This window comes from Acipenser ruthenus, chromosome 18, assembly GCF_902713425.1.
Source record: "Acipenser ruthenus chromosome 18, fAciRut3.2 maternal haplotype, whole genome shotgun sequence".
Lineage (NCBI taxonomy): Eukaryota > Metazoa > Chordata > Actinopteri > Acipenseriformes > Acipenseridae > Acipenser > Acipenser ruthenus.
The window spans coordinates 1,268,054-1,287,231 of NC_081206.1; the positions used below are offsets into that span (position 1 = coordinate 1,268,054).

The 19,178-nt window shown below is 44.6% G+C and overlaps 2 protein-coding genes across 2 annotated transcripts; both read left to right on the plus strand.

Moving 5' to 3' along the window:
- The first annotated feature begins 2,418 nt into the window (after positions 1–2,418).
- LOC117435486 (pyrroline-5-carboxylate reductase 1-like) lies at positions 2,419–7,714 on the plus strand. Its single transcript, XM_058990687.1, has 4 exons — positions 2,419–2,941; positions 4,636–4,766; positions 5,086–5,254; positions 6,120–7,714. The coding sequence occupies exons 1-4, from the start codon at positions 2,692–2,694 to the stop codon at positions 6,917–6,919; spliced, it is 1,350 nt and encodes a 449-aa protein (XP_058846670.1). The 5' UTR covers positions 2,419–2,691; the 3' UTR covers positions 6,920–7,714.
- A 441-nt stretch (positions 7,715–8,155) lies between these two features.
- On the plus strand, positions 8,156–18,412 carry LOC117404731 (protein-glutamine gamma-glutamyltransferase 2-like). The gene is made up of 13 exons (XM_058990688.1): positions 8,156–8,267; positions 8,791–8,958; positions 10,035–10,274; positions 10,653–10,771; positions 11,693–11,821; positions 12,020–12,197; positions 12,786–12,924; positions 13,365–13,468; positions 13,879–14,121; positions 14,480–14,779; positions 15,161–15,324; positions 15,854–15,987; positions 17,226–18,412. The coding sequence occupies exons 1-13, from the start codon at positions 8,255–8,257 to the stop codon at positions 17,377–17,379; spliced, it is 2,085 nt and encodes a 694-aa protein (XP_058846671.1). The 5' UTR covers positions 8,156–8,254; the 3' UTR covers positions 17,380–18,412.
- Positions 18,413–19,178: the final 766 nt, after the last annotated feature.

Here is a 19,178-nt window from a genome sequence, read left to right on the forward strand (position 1 = left end):
TCTCAAGTCACAGGGCTTTTCGTAGCTGACACTGTGCTTGTCTCCTTTTCCTGTAACAGCTGCAGGACTTGAGCTTCAGCTGCAGTTCCCTACCGCCGTTGTGTGCAAATGGGCTTCTAAAACAGGAGACCACTGACCCACAAAATGTATTTAGGAGGTAGGCTAAGTATGATGTCGAGCAGATTAAACCCACAGCCACTCAGTCCAGCTCCATATATAACCACTACATGGTTTGGGTCGATTTCTTCCTGCTGTAAAACCGCAGACACACATTTGTGTTTTTTTGTGCAAGTTAAAGGCTGCTCTGCCTTCAGCTGTGGAAGTAGAAAGCACTACGGTTTACTAAAGCGATCCATGCAGGAACCATACTGCCATGCTTTAAGTGTGATATTTAAAATAGCAGTGCCTTCACAGCCACCAAGAGGGCAGTAGAGTACAACAATATATATATATATATATATATATATATATATATATATATACACAGATACTGTGTTGGGTTTGTTATTCGGGGTGTGCCCGATGCCATCTGGCATTATGTTGGGATTGCAAATGGAGAAAACAGAGAAGTCTGAATCTGGGATATGCCCCCATGATTCAACCCATACAGGAGCTTGAAGTGGGCGTGGAGCTCTGTGAAGGGAGGAAAGGGCAGGCTGAACTGTACTATCAGATAGCTGTGCAAAGAGCAGAACCCAGTAAACCCTGCTGGAGGATGGGAGAGGCACAGTGTGGTGGACTGTTCAATAGCCCAGCAAACAGACGAAAGGATGAGTTTGAGCCGGGGTGCTTGTGATGGGAGAGCAGCGGAACAAGACAGGTTGCAGGAGCAGCTTCGTGGGTAACGGGTGGACCAGTCAGTCTGGCTGAGTCAGCAGCAGTGTGGTTTCCCAGTGCCTGTCCATCTGATGATCCCTGCAGGACCAGCTTCACAGGTGGACAGGCACCTGAGGTTTGTCTGTTCCACGTCTGGGACCGCACGTACTATGGCCAGTAGAGGGGGTGGGTAGTATCTGGGATTGTCGCACGTTTATTTAAAGGATTTTTCTATTTATTTTTCTTTGTAAAGGAAGGTTGGTGTATTGTTTTGTGGGAGCATTGTGTATCGCCTTCAGCAAGCACTGGGTTGCATGTAGCGAGCGGGTAGATCTCAGTTAAAGGGGCAGTTCTAAAGCCTGTGGGTTCATGTTTTCAGACCTCTGTTCATCTCATTCACAGATCACAATGTCGGAATGAGGCTAAGTCTCAGCAGTGTTTATTTGTCAGGGTCTCTGAACTTTTTAATGTTATAGAAATGTTTATAAATATTTTATGCAGAGTTTAATTTGTTTTTCTAAATGTACCTTGTTTATTGATTTTAAAATACTTTGTATACTAACTTTGCAGTTTTCAAACCATTTAAAAATAATTGTCAATTTTTAATTTTTTAATTATAATTTTCTGTATTTTTTTGATTAGCCTTCAATAAACATAAGTTTGGTAATGTCTGTGGAGGAAAATGTCTAGATTCAAAAATGTAATTACACAGGAAAGTGGGAAATGTTTATGCACAAGTAAATCATTTAAAATATTGAAACCACGTTTACCAATCGCCAACAGTACACATTTTAATTAAAATCTTTTGCAGAAAATGAAATCTGATGGTTTTTATTTTTACTAATCCCTACTATATAATAAATGCAGCCCCTCGTGCCACATCTGTAAAGATAATAACTGTAATAATGATATATTAGTCCAGTTCGTTCTCCTAATTGTTTAGGATTAAGAAGAGAAAAGGTAAGTAGAAGATCCACAGAATGAAGGAGTTTGAAGAATCAAGTGAAGTATTAGGAAGCAACTGGATTTGTTTGCAGGCTTTGGAAGATCTGTATATTGCAAATTGAAATGTCTGAATGCATGCCAAGCCAAAAGATCTTCCACTAAAGAACACGAGGACTGTAGCATATTACTGGTGCTAATAACAGCACAGCAAAGGAAGTGGATTTTATCAATAGTAAAATATGTTTCATGGGAATAGAGGCATTGCTACATTTGGAACAGGTGTACCAACAGACAAGATCTGGGGAGGGGAAAAAAAACAACTTTATATACTTTTAAATAGAACGCATCAAGTGTCAAGTTTAATCATATATTTTCAAGTAAATATGGGCACTGTTTATAAATTATTAGAAAGTGGGGGAAAACAGGCGGATTTAACTAAACTAATTCATAATAAAGTAATTACTGTACGTTGCAAAAGCGTAAGTAAAAACTCGTGGAGTTTACAAGAACATTAAAGAAAGGGAAAACATTTGAACAGGTTAGCTCTTACTGAACTACAGAACCATGCATACAAAAAGAACGTGCATCTTCTGCCCCTCCAGTTACCACCTCCAGCAGAATAATAAACGCTGCATACATTATCTATATCAACTGGAGCCTGTCCTAATAAGTGTTGCAATCGGTTAGTATTTCAGATGCAAATCACTCCACTTTCGAATCACAGGCACGCTATTGTGTGTGTTCCAGTTCCTAACTCCTGATTCCACGAGTCGATTTGGAAGTGTGTGTGCGTGCTCGTTTCCTAGGAGCTTTGCATTCCAAACAGAGGATAAAGAAAGGTGTGCGGTGAGCTCCATGAGTTGCACGGTTTCTCAGCTTTACTTATTTGGTATTTGTTCGGTATAAATTATGCTGTTTTAGTGCAATACGATGACAAGCCTTGCAGCATCAAATAGGATATCGATCAGCAGAGGCTGCAGGAGGCGAGTGAGGAGGAAGTCGGGTAAGACCGGCCCGAGCCCCCAGCAGTACAGTCTGTATACGAGATTCCAGGATACCGGGGAGTTGTTTAAAGTACCCCACTGTCGCGGCCAGACGCTTATAGGGGAGCTCAAAGACTCCCTGGAGCTGGTGGCCGGCATCCCCTCCAATTTGCAAAGGCTTTCCTACCTGGACGAAGGTAATTCACTGCACATGATTAAATACTATTAAAAGAAAAAAAAAGCAAAATCTGCAACTGTTTAAGAGCGGAAAAACAATTAGAAAGGTCCTAATTAAGCAAACGATCAGTTCAATGAAGGGTCTCGTTCAGTAACTGGGAGCTCGGTTGGAATGAAAACCAGCAGACACTGGGGGTCCCAGCACCCGGGATGGGAAGCGCTGCTCCGGGCGATCATGTCGGGTACTGTCAGCTCACACATGCCAGCTCCCGGGGACTTCATCCTGGAGAAGACACTCGATTTGAGACCTGCTGCCAAGCAGAAGCCGGATTGGCACGCCTTGTTCGCCCGGTCCAACGTGAACAGTAGCTGGTGTTGGGACTTGATTTAATTATTATTATTTATTTCTTAGCAGACACCCTTATCCAGGGCGACTTACAATTGTTACAAGATATCACATTATTTTTACATACAATTACTCATTTATACAGTTGGGTTTTTACTGGAGCAATCTAGGTAAAGTACCTTGCTCAAGCGTACAGCAGCAGTGTCCCCCACCTGGGATTGAACCCACGACCCTCCGGTCCAGTCCAGAGCCCCTAACCACTACTCCACACTGCTGCCCTTTAAGACGCGTTCACGCTTTTGCCAGCTGGTCCCCATAATTCCGGGACATACAGACGCCCTTTTCTAAACGGCAAATGAATTGATTTTATTGAGCGTGTGTAGTCAGTATGAATTGCGTGAACTGTCTCTAAAGGAATTGAATTGTTTCGCTAACGAGTTACCTAAACTATCACACACACCTGTCCGTACGGATCGCTTCCATCAATCAGACCTATACAGCCTGCTGATTTGCTGTATTTGTCTGATTGGGGCGGGACTGTGTGAAACAGGAAGGAGTATTAAAAAAATAGAAACTAAACGACACAATGTTTAACAAGAAAGAGTGCGGGTTATATAATATAGCTATCTATCTATCTATACAGATAGACAGATAGATAGATAGATAGATAGATAGATTATGAGGCCAATTTTACAAGCCTCGTCCACACACGTACGCGCGTTCGTTATGATGTAGCTAAGGTGACCCGATTTCATTAAACTGAGACAGTTTGGAAATATTGTGAATAACTTCCATCGTCCAAGCTACGGGGAAGACCCAGGGTTTGTATTTTCACTTTGGCCATGTTAGATCGAATATTGGAAGTGAATGCTAAACTTTTTTTTTTGTGAATAAATTGTGTTATTGTCTTTGTAATTTTAATTTCTACACAAGTATAGTTATTACATTACACAGTATCAATTCAATAGTATACAACTGGACTGCTCGACTGATGCTGCTGTGTGTGATGTGAGAGGTGACTTGGTACCTGTCCTCTGGGTGCGGGGTAATTCACACAGCATTGACTGCGCAGGTGAGGCATGGTGTGTCGAGTTGGGAGAGTCATAATCGCAGGACAAATGAAGAATACTTCGTGTTGCCTCTTGTTTCCCTGGCAACCAGTGTACACTTCTTCTTAATCACCGTCATTATTTTACTTGTGCGCTTTCAGAACCCCAGGATCACCCGCCCCACGCCCCGACCCGCCCCGACCCGCCCCGACACGCCCCGACAAGTCACCTATATTTCCATGAACAAAGTTACGCTTTCTCCTACGCGGGTCGGGTCTTGCAGTTTTTAACATTACCTCTCTCTCTCTCTCGACTCGAGGCGACCTGCCGAACAGCTCCACGGTGTGTTTCAATGACATCGTCCCGGGAGCGGTGATTACACTGCGGGTGTGGCACTATGACGGCTGGATGAGGCTGGTGAAGGCGGCGGTGGAGGGAGATGTTGAAAAGGTATCTTACCTCATATCATCATTAGACCTGCAGCACCTGCCAACGCAGAATGGCTCAATCGTGCTCTCAATACAGCTAAATACAGTGTGGGAGAAAAAAGTGAAGCTGAACTCTGGGGGGGTGGGTGAGGTGACCTTGACACACAGAAAGTCTGTTCTTGGGTGTGAACAGACTTCTGTTACAGTACAGTATCCTTGCCACAGTGACTCAGGGACAGCCTACATTTTAAGAATGTATTATTTGTTCTAAAAAATTAAATATATATATTTTTTATGAAAAGTCACCCAAATTGTTTTAATTTTCTGTTGCTGCCTGACAGCTGAAGGCTGCGGGAGTGACAGCAGCGGACTGTTCGTATTCCACTCCTAACTCGTTACAAATGAACGCGGTGCAGAGAGCTGTGTGGGTCTCTCAGAGGGCGTCCTGCGCTCTGTACATCAGCGCACACAGAGGACACCACGGAGCAGTGTGCTTCCTCCTGCAGAACGGTACCAGACTGGCTTCCTCCAAGCAACGATTGAGGCCCTCCGCGTCCAGGGAGGGTCCTTAAGGGCCCCGCTGTCGCTGGCAGTTCGGGTTACCATCTGGCTCCATGTTCACTGGGACAGTTTGAGAGAGTTGAGGCTTTTCAACCTGTCTCAGGTACTTTTCACATACAGATGAACCCGTTTTATATCACCTCACTTAATATCATACCCTGTTTATTATCACGATTTTTGAAAAAGCACTCGCCATGCATCATAGGTCCTTTGAGAAATGACGGCTGCACGGCAATCGTGATATAAAGCAGGTTCATCTGTATTTCTTGTCTTTAAGAGTAAACTACACTTACCAGAATGCATTGGGGTGGGAGTTAAAAAGCCTGAGCTGTCCCAAACTGCCCCGGTGAGCATGAACTCGCATGGTAACCCTAACTGGCAGCGGCAATATCAGCTCCCCGATGGGAGCACCCTTCAGGGGTTGTGGGAGCAGTTCAGTCTCCCCGATGGGAGCACCCTTCAGGGGTTGTGGGAGCAGTTCAGTCTCCCCGATGGGAGCACCCTTCAGGGGTTGTGGGAGCAGTTCAGTCTCCCCGATGGGAGCACCCTTCAGGGGTTGTGGGAGCAGTTCAGTCTCCTTGATGCTGCCAGGAGAGAAGTTCCTCATTTCACTTCATGTCACTAACGACCTGTTCCAGATTCGAACCCAGAGCTGAAAGACTAGGGTGTTTAACCACCTGGTCCCCCTGATTAGGTTTATTGTTTTTTCTCCCTTTCTATGTGAACTTCGCACTGGATCAGAATCTCCGTCCTGCCACCTCGTGCTGGGAAACCCCTGCCCGCTGCTAACTTTGCTATCTCGTTTCTTTTTCAGGTGCCGACGTGAGATTCAAGACTCCTCTGGGCCTGACTGCTCTCCACGTTGCAGCAGCCTGGGGTCGCAGCCAGTGCATCGACGAGCTCCTCAAGCACGGGGCCGATATCTTCAGTGAGGACCGGCAGGGGGCGACGGCGATGGACTATGCTGCCCGGCATGGCCAGAAGACCAGCATACGACAGCTGCACATGTTCAAGTGGAAGCTGAGATCATCCGCAGGAAGAACCAAGAGCCTTCCAGACCCGGAAGAGTGCTCTGAGAACCAGAAGAACCAGAAGAGCCCGGAAGAGCGCTCTGAGAACCAGAAGAGCCCGGAAGAGTGCTCTGAGAACCAGAAGAACCAGAAGAGCTCGGAAGAGCGCTCTGAGAACCAGAAGAACCAGAAGAGCCCGGAAGAGCGCTCTGAGAACCAGAAGAACCAGAAGAGCCCGGAAGAGCGCTTTGAGAACCAGAAGAGCCCGGAAGAGCGCTCTGAGAATCAGAAGAGCCCGGAAGAGTGCTCTGAGAACCAGAAGAACCAGAAGAGCTCGGAAGAGCGCTCTGAGAACCAGAAGAACCAGAAGAGCCCGGAAGAGCGCTCTGAGAACCAGAAGAACCAGAAGAGCCCGGAAGATCGCTTTGAGAACCAGAAGAGCCCGGAAGAGCGCTCTGAGAATCAGAAGAGCCCGGAAGAGCGCTCTGAGAACCAGAAGAACCAGAAGAGCCCGGAAGAGCGCTCTGAGAACCAGAAGAACCAGAAGAGCCTGTGCACCTTTCCAAAGAAGCGCTTCGGCATTCTGAAAAGCATCCCCGCTTGAAACACAAGTCAATACAACTCACAAATTACAGGCAAATCAATGACATGCACGTGGCAGGATCCCGCTACACACAACAGCACCTCTGCTGGGACAGCTGTTGCGTGGTCATTCTGAGCCAGCTGTTGCATGGTTATTAGGCTGAATTGAAATACAATGCTAACAATTGGGGGGGGGTATTCAGAGCCGTGTGTATTAAGCATGCTTGTGCATCGATTCATGCATGTCCAGTCTGCATATTCAATGCCAGGCCTGTCTCAGTCTGTGGTGAGCACACAGCGTAGTGACCCAGTGTGGGGGGAGGGCACAGACTGTGTTGTTGGAGACTCACCTGGACTTTTCATTAACATGACAGGGCTCTTCTGCATTATTTCAATACAGGGCTGTAGGATTTATAATGCATGATGTCTCTGAATGTCCCCTAATTGTTTCCAGCCGTGTATTTTAATTTCTTTCATTTTTTTATATCTGTATTCCACTGACTGGTTTATCTTTTTGCTGTGTTTTTTTTACAGAAAGTATTAATAATACACATTTTAAACCCCCAGGGATACAACAGTCAATGGGGGAAAATGGAAGAAAAAAACACTTATGTCATTTATGTCTAAATAAATAAATACCAGCAATACGCAATGGCTCCTTCTTTTTATGTTTCCATTCTGGCAGTGTGTCGCACTGAAAACTTATCCCGATTCTTTGATCTGTATTTCTGTTCACATTTTCTGCGATTTTGTTTGATATCTATGTTTAAAATATTTGATTAAATACATTAGACCTGAGTGTTGCGTTTCTTTTGTGCATCAGTGTACATCATTTTCTAAAAATAAATAAATACAAAATAAAGTTTCGTTTCAAGTGAAGCTGATAAACGAAGTTAGGTAGAGAAATGTTTTGGGCTCGTGCCTTCATCAGTACCAGCACACTGGTGAAAGCTTTGTCCAAAACCTACTTTCTTACAAGGGTTACCTCATATTGTGATTGAGTGTTTGTAAGGTTTGGCTTTTTTTTTTTTTTTTGTCAGTCACAGTAGGATGAGAAAGTAGCCGTACCCTCTCTGTAGACTCACCCTCATGACGTCTTCCAAACTAGCAACATTGGGGGGGGGGGGTACTGCCTCTCCCACGCCTCCTTCCCTGCATTCCACAAATTTGTTTTTCAGTTCTAAGAAGCCCTGCAAGATCATTAGGATAATACCCCACCCAGAACAGGGCAGGTCTGTTTGGTTAGGAGCGTTATAAAAGAACAGGTCGAGGTGGCAGCTGGAGTGCAAGCAAGCTTTAGCTTCATCAGAGACACGCATACGCAATCTGGAAGCAGGCTATTGAAACGCAGGGCGATATGGCTTTACTAGGTGAGTACAACATAGAAACTGGATTCTGGAAACTGGATTTTAAATAGTTTTTTTTCAGCAGTGCACAGAACTGCTTTATTTGTATTTACTGGACTAGTTTGTTGGGGCAGCATGTGTCTATCATACTGTACTGCGTCTGCATAGTTGCAATGTTGTTTTTATATTAGCATGCTGGGTTATAAACAGTGGAGTGTTGTAATAAGATGCTACAATAATTCATTAGTGATGCATGTTTCTGTCCAGTATTGATGAATACAAAACAAACTCTCTTCTAGTCTTTACATGGAGACATGATGACCTCATATGAGCATGCCATTTTTTTCCCATATAAAGCAATGCATACAAATTAAAAACATTTTCAATGAAAAAATATATTTATTAAGTGTGCAAAATGTCTTTTTTTCTTCTTCAATATTTAATGTATGAAAGGGTTAAATCCCTTTTCCGAATCTAGAATTCTACTCCTGCATTCAACTGCAAAACAGCGGGCAATGTAACCTTTCTTTTCCCACCTCTTCAAAAGTGAGGAGCGTTGAATTTGACTTTGAGAAAAACAACGCGGCTCATCACACCAGGGGGGTCAGCAGTAGGAGCCCAATACTGAGGAGAGGCCAGCCCTTCACCATCACTCTGCACTTGAACAGGACCTTCCAGGAGCGAAGCGACACCTTGGACTTAATCGCTGAAACAGGTACAGCACACCTTCCTGTGGAGCACCACGTACAAGAGATAGTGATGGAGCTTTTACAGCTCATTACTGGACAGGCTTGAGTTTTATGTTTCATGGTTATGCGCACACGCACACACATGCTTTTTTTTCCATTCTGTCTTGTTCCTTCCAAAAACTACAGACTGTCCACCATTCACCTTTGTATTTTATAGAGCACATTGACCCACACACAGTATATACCTGCTGTAGAGTTTAAAGTAAGCCCTTTGTCGGTGGGTGAATTGCAGCTGTGGGATTTTGCACTGTAATTTAGTGACCTGTGGTTTTAATCTTGGTAGACACCGTTTTTAGGCTTTCTGGTGCCTTTGGAACCTTCTCATCCTGCCATGCTTTCTGAATCTACAGAGTCCAAGCTTGTCACTGCTCTACCTTCTCATCCTGCCATGCTTTCTGAATCTACAGAGTCCAAGCTTGTCAATGCTCTACCATCTCATCCTGCCATGCTTTCTGAATCTACAGAGTCCAAGCTTGTCACTGCTCTACCTTCTCATCCTGGCATGCTTTCTGAATCTACAGAGTCCAAGCTTGTCACTGCTCTACCTTCTCATCCTGCCATGCTTTCTGAATCTACAGAGTCCAAGCTTGTCACTGCTCTACCTTTTCATCCTGCCATGCTTTCTGAATCTACAGAGTCCAAGCTTGTCACTGCTCTACCTTCTCATCCTGCCATGCTTTCTGAATCTACAGAGTCCAAGCTTGTCACTGCTCTACCTTCTCATCCTGCCATGCTTTCTGAATCTACAGAGTCCAAGCTTGTCACTGCTCTACCTTCTCATCCTGCCATGCTTTCTGAATCTACAGAGTCCAAGCTTGTCACTGCTCTACCTTCTCATCCTGCCATGCTTTCTGAATCTACGGAGTCCAAGCTTGTCACTGCTCTACCTTCTCATCCTGCCATGCTTTCTGAATCTACAGAGTCCAAGCTTGTCACTGCTCTACCTTCTCATCCTGCCATGCTTTCTGAATCTACAGAGTCCAAGCTTGTCACTGCTCTACCTTCTCATCCTGCCATGCTTTCTTGTGTCTCCTTCGTTTAGGACCATCCCCGTCCGAGGCCTCTGGAACTAGAGCAGTGTTCAGAGTGTCCGGTCCTCCAGTCAGGAGCTCATGGAGCGCAGCTGTGCAGAACAGTTCCTCCTCCTCAGTGACACTGTCTGTCACCTCCCCTGCCAACGCCAGCATCGGCAAATACTCCTTAAAGATACAGGCCGCCAAAGAAACTCCCCAGACCTCAGCGCTAGGAGAGTTCATCCTGCTCTTTAATCCGTGGTGTGCAGGTGAAACAAAGTCTCCTTCTATTAGAGGTGCCACGAGGAACATGTTTAATTCTGTGTTCAGGGATAACTGTAACAGAAGGGCATCTACAAAGGGCATTCGACAATCTACAGTGGTCTGATCCTTTTGACATATTTTGACTTACCAATGGTGTTACTATGGCATGACCAAATGCACAGTGCTGTAATGCATTTCAGTACCACACTAGTGTTCTAGTGTGAGCTCCACTGTGAGATGTTTGTGTTTCCACTGCTAGTAGTGCTAAGGTTTCATCAGGATGTTTTAAGAAAGTTTGTAATTAATAAAGTTTCCCATCAATAAACAGGGTGGTGTCCTGTGATGCGTGAGACCCTAATAAACTCTTCATTTGTGACCTGCAGCGGATTCTGTCTTTCTGGCCAATGAGGATGAGCGGCAGGAGTACGTCATGAATGAGCACGGCTTTGTGTATCAAGGCACTTCAGAGCATATTGAGGCAACGCCGTGGGACTTTGGACAGGTATGAGCTGCAGTGGTTATGCCAAACCACGAGCGACACCAGAAATGCTGGTTTCACTTTTAAACGCAGAAAACTTCATGTTTCTACGTATTTCCCAACTGGCTAGTTTCAAGCACCTGAACACAGGCCTCCAGCCTGTTTTGTAAAAAAAAAAAAAAAAAAAAAAAAAAAAATAGAAAGAATGGCCACTGTTTTAGATCATTAAAATAGACCCTGTGATGATCAAGCAAACAGCACTGTTTTTATTAGGTATGTATCAAATTCAGCAAAACGCTTTCTTTCTTGACAAAGTAGATAGAACACTGTTTACATGTGAATTGAAATGAGGAACCTGGGAGTTGTAAGGTGTTGCAGAAGCTGTGTGGGTGGATTACATTTTTTCACAAGGGCATCAGGGCTAAGATAACACGATGCAATCGTGGAAGAATGTACAGCACAATGACAGACAGACCCGCACACAAACAGCATGAATCACTATCCTAAGGGTTCTCAAACTGCCACACAGGGAAACGTATAGGGCATAACCCTTTGCATGTGCAGGCTTGATGAACGCTTGATGTAAACCAGCATTCTGTCACCGTTTCCATTGAGAAGAAGAGGCTTGTCATTGAATCACTGTGAGAGATCCCAGGCTTCTCCTACACCTGTCTGAGCAAGGAGCTGACCCTGTCAGTGTAATAAATCAGTAGAACAAGCTGGGGTGCTGCTGATGTACAGCAGTCTGAGCTCCATGATGAAGGAGGGTGTTGCTGTGTGCATGACAGATCAGCAGCGTAGCGAACGTTTTTACAAAGTTATTTTTGCCAGAATTAAGTGGAAACTACATATACACCAAACCAGCCCATTGCTGTGCCCCTGATTCCTCAGCACGGCGCCCTGCAGTCCAGCATCACAGTACCTTCTTCTTTTTTCTTTTATTAGTTTGAGGCAGATATTGTGCACATATGTCTGGAGCTGTTAGAGGTCAGCCCCAAACACAGAAAAAACCCGGGCCTGGACTGCTCAAGAAGGAGCGACCCGACCTACGTGGGCAGGGTGGTGAGTGCAATGGTGAGTAGCCTTTTCAGCGATACAAACTAAAGTACTTTTTATTGTTTTGTTTGGATTTATCTTGGATAAATGGTTTCCTGCATTATTGTACAATGCTTCTGTTTTATATATTTATTTAGTATTTTCTCATGATGAATGTTGCCGATCAGTTCAGATTTAAACAGTTCCCCTGTGCTCCCCCCCCCCCCGTCCGCGCAGGTGAACTGTGTCGATGACAGAGGGATTATTAACGGACGATGGGACGGGATGTACTACGATGGCGTCTCTCCCTCCCGGTGGAACGGCAGCGTGGATATCCTTCGGAGGTGGTTCAGCTGCGGCTGCCAGCCGGTCAGCTACGGGCAGTGCTGGGTCTTCGCTGCGGTCATGTGCACTGGTAAAGATGAGAGGATGTACCATTGCTTTAATATTGCAGGGGTGTGTTCAGGGCAGGTCCACCTGCGCCTGGAACACTGAGACTGATTGCCATCTTAGAACAGGGAGGAGATGCTGAGTCAGTGAATTACAATATTCACTCATCTACAAAAAAACCTGAATCACTGTTAACTATCCACACTGAAGTGTGTTTGCATCACTGTTAACAATCCACACTGAAGCGTGTTTGCATCACTGTTAACTATCCACACTGAAGTGTGTTTGCATCACTGTTAACTATCCACACTGAAGCGTGTTTGCATCACTGTTAACTATCCACACTGAAGTGTGTTTGTATCACTGTTAACTATCCACACTGAAGTGTGTTTGTATCACTGTTAACTATCCACACTGAAGTGTGTTTGCATAATGTTGGCTCACTTGTCAATACTTACCGGACGTCAGGGCTGTCGTACATTTGCATGCCAGTTAGTCTGTACCGTTACACAGCGTGCCTTGGGTGGGTGGGGGAGGATCTCCTAGTGCTTGTATGTAATATCATGACAGTGAGCTCCGCTCTTTAGATGCTCATGGATTTCTTTGTTTTCAGTAATGAGGTGCTTGGGGATTCCAACACGCCCGGTCACAAACTACGATTCCGCCCATGACACGGACGGTAATCTGACTATTGATGAGTTCTACACTCTGAGATACGGAATGAAAGTGAAGGAATCTAATGACAGCATGTGGTGAGTGTCACTACCCTTTATAAAGGTAGTAAAAGCACAGCAAAGCATGGTCCTTCTGCGAACACAAAAATAACCCTATTGTAGATGTGCCTGGAACCTAACTTACACATTGGGAGGGATACGTTTTCAAAGAGGGGTGGCGACCGCGCCCCGCGGGTTCAGCTGTGATGTGACACGTAACATTCATGGATTTGCTGTCTCTCCCTTCAGCTCACAGCCTCCTCACAGTTTATTACATAAGCTACAGGGCCAGACTCCGCTGGGAACCTCCAGCACACTCTCCGTGTTTCTTTCGGAGTTGTAATGTGTTTGAGTTGAGGCCAGCTGTTTGTACTAACCCCACCCCCTACACACCCACACACACACACCTCAACACACATAAACACACACACACACACTGTGCAAATGTTCCAATCCCAAACTCTGCCATGTCTTTCCAGGAACTTCCATGTGTGGGTGGAGTCCTGGATGACCCGTCCAGATTTACCTACTGGATACGACGGCTGGCAAGTGCTGGACCCCACTCCCCAGGAGAAGAGTGAAGGTACCAGTCCATAAGATTTTTATTTGATTATGGATTCGCTCCTCACAGTACCAGTGGTGCCTAATGGGGTGGTGGATTTCTCGGCATTAGTTTAAAGACATTACCCCTTCTTCAAAGGCACTACCGAATGTATAGTTTTATCGCTGAAAACATTTTAATAGGATCAGCTGAATATAAAAGTTTGAATCCTACTGTTGCGTAACATTTATTTGATTTATTTATTTATTTATTTTTTTAATAACTAAAAAAAACTTCTAAATCGCTGCGTCATAAATAATTAGAAACTAAAGTAGACATAATGAATAATCACAAGACCGGACAAAATATTCGCTTGCTTAACACAGTGACCAATGAGATGATTTGCACAATGATGATAAGAGTTGCAACCCTTGTGAATGCTGCTTCTCTAGGTGTGCACTGCTGTGGTCCTGCCCCAGTCAAAGCCATCCTGGAGGGAGACACAGACCTGAAGTACGACGTCGCCTTTGTGTTTGCGGAGGTCAATGCTGACAAGGTGTGCTGGGTCGTCAAGCCTGATGGGACGATGATCCGGGACAGCTCTGACATCAAAACTATTGGGAAGAACATCAGCACCAAGGCTGTGGGAAGTACTGAACGAGAGGACATCACCCATCTGTACAAATACCCAGAAGGTGTGTGGAAGGTCTCACTGCACATTCGGGATCGTTAAACCTGTTAAGGTTTTGGCTTTGTGTTCGTGCACACCCCTTTTGCATATATCCTTACATTAAAGCAAGCAAAGCTAACAGAATAACTGTGGGAAGTCTTCCCTAACTTGAATGACCGTTCAGAGATCTCACGTTTTACTATACTGTATGAGGGTGTGGAATGGGTTAACTAGTCCTGTTGATGTCGATGCACATGGATCCTTTAAGACCCAACTTGACAAAGTTCAATCAGCTACGAGGAGCCGGGCAAGCTAAGATGGGCTGGATGGCCTCCTCTCGTTCATACCTTTTCTTATGCTCTTGCTGTTTGTTTTTTGCTTAGGGTCTGTGAAGGAGAGAGCTGTGTTCGAGAAGGCTATTCAAAGAGGTAGCCGGATCTCAAAGAATATGCTTGAGCATTCAGACTCGTATCAAATCACCAAAGGGGTGCAGCTGAATTTTGTTCAAGAAACCCACGCTGTGAGCGGTAAAGAAATCGCTGTGACCCTCGTCATATTCAACAACAGTGAAACCCCCAAGAGCCTGACCCTCAACCTCAACGCCCAGGTCATGCTGTACACCGGGAGACCTGCCTGTCAAATCTGGAGCAGAAGAGTAACGACAAAGATCGGTCCCAATACAGGTACGGTTCTGTGTGTTAGAAATGCTCAGTGTTATATCATGTTGAACTGCAGTAACAGCCTTTACACATGCTTCAGAAACACTGAACATATGGGGACACTTTAGTTTAGGTATCTGTTATAAGTGAATCCATTTGAATTTCTCTTCACAGATTCAAAACTGTTCAGACTTTGCTCCTCTAGGGTTTGCCAGTTAACATTCTTCATATAAAGGGTTGTGTCACCGGTAATGAATCTGCCTCCAAAGACCGTAACTAGATTGCCCTCTAGTGACCACTAGTGGAATTCTGTGAAGTGTAATCTGGAAGCTGTTGTGTAGTGAGGTGTGTTCTCTGCAGATGAAAGGCGTGTAAGTCTTTGTATTGGTATCATTGTGCTTTCAGAGACGGAATTCCCTGTCAGTATTGCCTACTCTCAGTACGGCAGAGTCCTGCGTCACAATAACACCGTCAAGCTGACTGCCATCGCCGTGGAAGACGGCGGCAGCCGTGAGACGAGTTTCACAGAAAAGAACGTCGTGGTTTCCAGTCCCGAGCTCCTGCTGCAGGTGGGTGTTTCATGTTTTTCAGATCTTAAGTTGCTATGTTACTGGTGTTACTGGACTGTGGGCCCTGCTTCTTGCAAAATGATCCGCTCCAGATGGGTTCAAATTAATTGCATGTTCAGCTCTGGACAAAGTTTTGCATCATCTACAATTTTAGGATTGAGACATAATACAAAATAAAAAGAATCTATATGAACATCATTTTGTTCTTATATTTAACATCATGTAATCAAAGGAACTACAAAACAATATCGCAAAAGTCTACCGGAAGCCATAATAGTAGTACAGGATTTCATATTAGATTTTGAAATTGTTGTCAGTTTTCCGTTAAGTATATGGAAATCTACAAAGTAGTATGTAATTCAATATGTTAACATTATTCAGGTTTCCTTAGACTTCATGAAGCAAGGTTTGTTAATTCTATAGGGTGATGCAAAACTTTTGACCATAGCTGTACAAGGAGCCGTGCCTAGAAAAACTGACACTGCTTAATGTTTCCCAATGCTTCTTCTTTCTTTGTCGTGTTTGACAGGTGAGCGGAGATCCTGTCCAGTACCAGCCCATGATGGCTGAGGTAACATTCTTCAACCCCTTGCTTGAGCCCTTGACTGACTGCACCATGTCTCTGACTGGGAGTGGCCTTCTGTTCAAAACCATCGACACTTGGTAAGTAAACCAGCGGGGTTATCATTGGTGTTCACCGGTGCTGTTTCTCATTTGTCACTGTGCAGTTACGTTGCGGATTGACCCAAAGTATTCGCTCAGTAGGAATGCTGTATTAAATTTAGATTAACAGTAAGCATTACAGAAAAGGTAAGAGGTGTGCATATCTGCCAGTTCCAGAGATGCAACGTGAAGCAGTCTTCTCTTCTTCCTCTGCTCTAACATCACACTCCGGCTGTGCTCCATGTATACCTCAGCTGTTTCCATCTTTTTCTTCTGTAAGCACGTTTCTTTCATTGTAACAGTTCTCTCGGTTTTAACATGTGCCTGTTTTATGTTCTACTCCCCCTGTTTCATGAGGCGGCCCCTCCTCATGCTGACAGTCCAGACACTCACTCACACATACTCTGCAAACAGACATTTCAATGCAAAGTTCAGACAGCCTTCATATGACCTAGTCTACGTATCTCCTTCTCAATAACTTCCCCTTCCTGCTCAGGTTTATTTTTACATAGCAGAATGTCGCAGAAAATTCTCATCTTGACCACATCCTAATACAACCTTGAGTTAAAAAAAAAACACGCAAACAAGTGATGCTGGAATAGCAACACAGAAAATGACAATCAATATTTAATCTCGCAACACCTCCAAATACTGTAGCTAGATTGCCCTCTAGCGGCCACACAGGAATGGAAGAAATCATAAAGGAAAGCAGTGAAAGGTTTTAATATTTCATTTATGAGGGAGTTTGTGTTTCAATTGACTGATAGTGTGGAGATGTCCGGAGCAGGACAGCTTCAGTTTTTCATAAGAACATAAGAAAGTTTACAAACGAGAGGAGGCCATTCAGCCCATCTTGCTCGTTTGGTTGTTAGTAGCTTATTGATCCCAGAATCTCATCAAGCAGCTTCTTGAAGGATCCCAGGGTGTCAGCTTCAACAACATTACTGGGGAGTTGGTTCCAGACCCTCACAATTCTCTGTGTAAAAAAAATTTGTCAAAGATAGTCAGAGCTTCTCAGCCTACAACCAATAGCAAAGAGGACACACACACAACCAACTCAATGAACCCAAATTACAGGATACAGAGCATTGGTACAGAAGGTATAGCTCAACACTAGACTGCAGACAGACTGGGTGGAGCAGGCTTATTACAAGCAGAGAGAGAAAGAGAAAATGTATCTGCCTGTCTTGACCACATCCTATGTGATTCTAACCTGCCTGTCTCTGTCCTGTTGTCAGCGTGGGCACTCTGGGTCCTCAGCTCAGGGTCAGGCTGCAGATCCCCTTCACTCCCACCAAGACCGGCTCCAGGATGCTAACCGTGGGCTTCAACAGCGACCAGTTCTGCGATATCAAAGCCTACACCAGCGTGACCATTAACCCACCTAAATAATGACAGAGCAGCGCTCTGCAGGGTGTGCGCTCGCCCCTGCAGCACACCAGCAAGTGTTAGTGCACATGTGAAGCAGCCGAGACAGGGTCAGGAGGTGGGGATCACAACAATCTGCAAGGGCACATTCCCGGCTCGGCTTGTCCATACCTTTTTATATTTATTTAATAACAGCTTACTCTCAGAAAGACAGTGTTAACAGATACTAACACTGGCACTTCAGTGTTTCATACATGCTGTGTTAGATCCGAGGTCTGTCTGGATCATCTTTTACTTTTGTGTACAGAAATGTATTCTACACCTATCAGTATTGTTTTATTTCAAGATACAGAGAAACCAAAGGGATCTTTTCTTTATTATGCATGTTTTTTTCCTAATTCTTGTAATACATTGCAGAATTGTTGCATATAGCAATTAACATTCAAATATGTTGGATGGTTGGATTCGAACCAGAGACTATATGTATTTTAGCACAGGTATCCTGTATGCTGGGCCAAAATAGAGTAGTGTTTAGAGTAATATACACAATGAACCACTAGAGGGCGTACTGTTCACACACATTTAGGTCATAGTTTTATAAGTCATACTGTACCAAGTTCGTTATCTACTTTTTCACACATGAGATTTGAGCAGCAGCCAAATCAGTACACCTTTCACACATATAGCCTGTTAGGGATTACTAATTAAGATTGCTAATAGGCTGCATACATCACACAGGGAGATTTCTTTACCCTTCATGTTATAGGGACCAAACCAAATACTGTAAAATGTCCATAAACACCATGTCAGCAGCACTGACTGACAACAGCACCATCAAAATAAACTTCTTGGGTAAAGAAAGGAAGCATAGCCACTTCACTGAGGTGGATAATATGTATGTTGTATTGTTATGTCAGTAATAAAGATATGTGCGTCCTGCGCTGATGGGAAAGTATTTCAGACTGTCAGTGTGATCCCTGTTTGTTTCACACTGGATATGAAAATGAAGTTCTGTTAATTATCTGTGTTGTGTGTATTAAATTCCTGTTGAATAGCGCAGCCTTGTATGGTGTCTTTTATGTACGGTGGAAGTGAAGACGCTGGCAGTGTACAGCGTTTCCTCTGAACCTTGCGGACCCGCCCCATATGGGAATCAAAGGCAAGTACTTAGCTGTGAAGAAAATAGCTTTACTAACTGACCCTAGTGTCTGTGTTTGGAGTCACACAAGGTCATGGTGCCAGCGTGAGAACATTAACAGGGCAGCATCACTGGTAAGGCTTGTTACCGTCAGGGAGAGACTCAGACACAAGAAGCTGCAGGTTAAGCACTATTGCACACTGTAATTAACAACAACTAACAAACAAGCAAATAAACAGGCACGAGGGCCAAAACAAAAGGTTCAGGCAAAACACACAAAAAGATAATGAAAAGCACAGCACACAGCCACAACACAGCTGAGCACAGCACAGCACAGCACACAGCACACAATACAGTTGAGCACAGCACACAACACACAGCACAGCTGAGCACACAGCACAGCTGAGCACACAGCACAGCACACAACACAGCTGAGCAGAGCACAGCACAGCTGAGCAGCACACAACAGCTGAGCACACAACACAGCTGAGCAGAGCACAGCACACAACACAACACAGCTGAGCAGAGCACAGCACAGCACACAACACAGCTGAGCAGAGCACAGCACAGCACACAACACAGCTGAGCAGAGCACAGCACACAACACAACACAGCTGAGCAGAGCACAGCACACAACACAGCTGAGCACAAGGCACAGCACACAACACAACACAGCTGAGCACAG

Bases quoted from the DNA above. Each gene is read 5' to 3' on its own strand.
- LOC117435486 (XM_058990687.1), top strand. From the start codon at position 2,692: ATGACAAGCCTTGCAGCATCAAATAGGATATCGATCAGCAGAGGCTGC. The intron at 2,942-4,635 runs GTAATTCACTGC...TCTCGACTCGAG, and splicing joins GCTTTCCTACCTGGACGAAG to GCGACCTGCCGAACAGCTCC. The intron at 4,767-5,085 runs GTATCTTACCTC...GCTGCCTGACAG, and splicing joins TGGAGGGAGATGTTGAAAAG to CTGAAGGCTGCGGGAGTGAC.
- LOC117404731 (XM_058990688.1), top strand. The intron at 8,959-10,034 runs GTACAGCACACC...TCCTTCGTTTAG, and splicing joins GGACTTAATCGCTGAAACAG to GACCATCCCCGTCCGAGGCC. The intron at 13,469-13,878 runs GTACCAGTCCAT...CTGCTTCTCTAG, and splicing joins TCCCCAGGAGAAGAGTGAAG to GTGTGCACTGCTGTGGTCCT.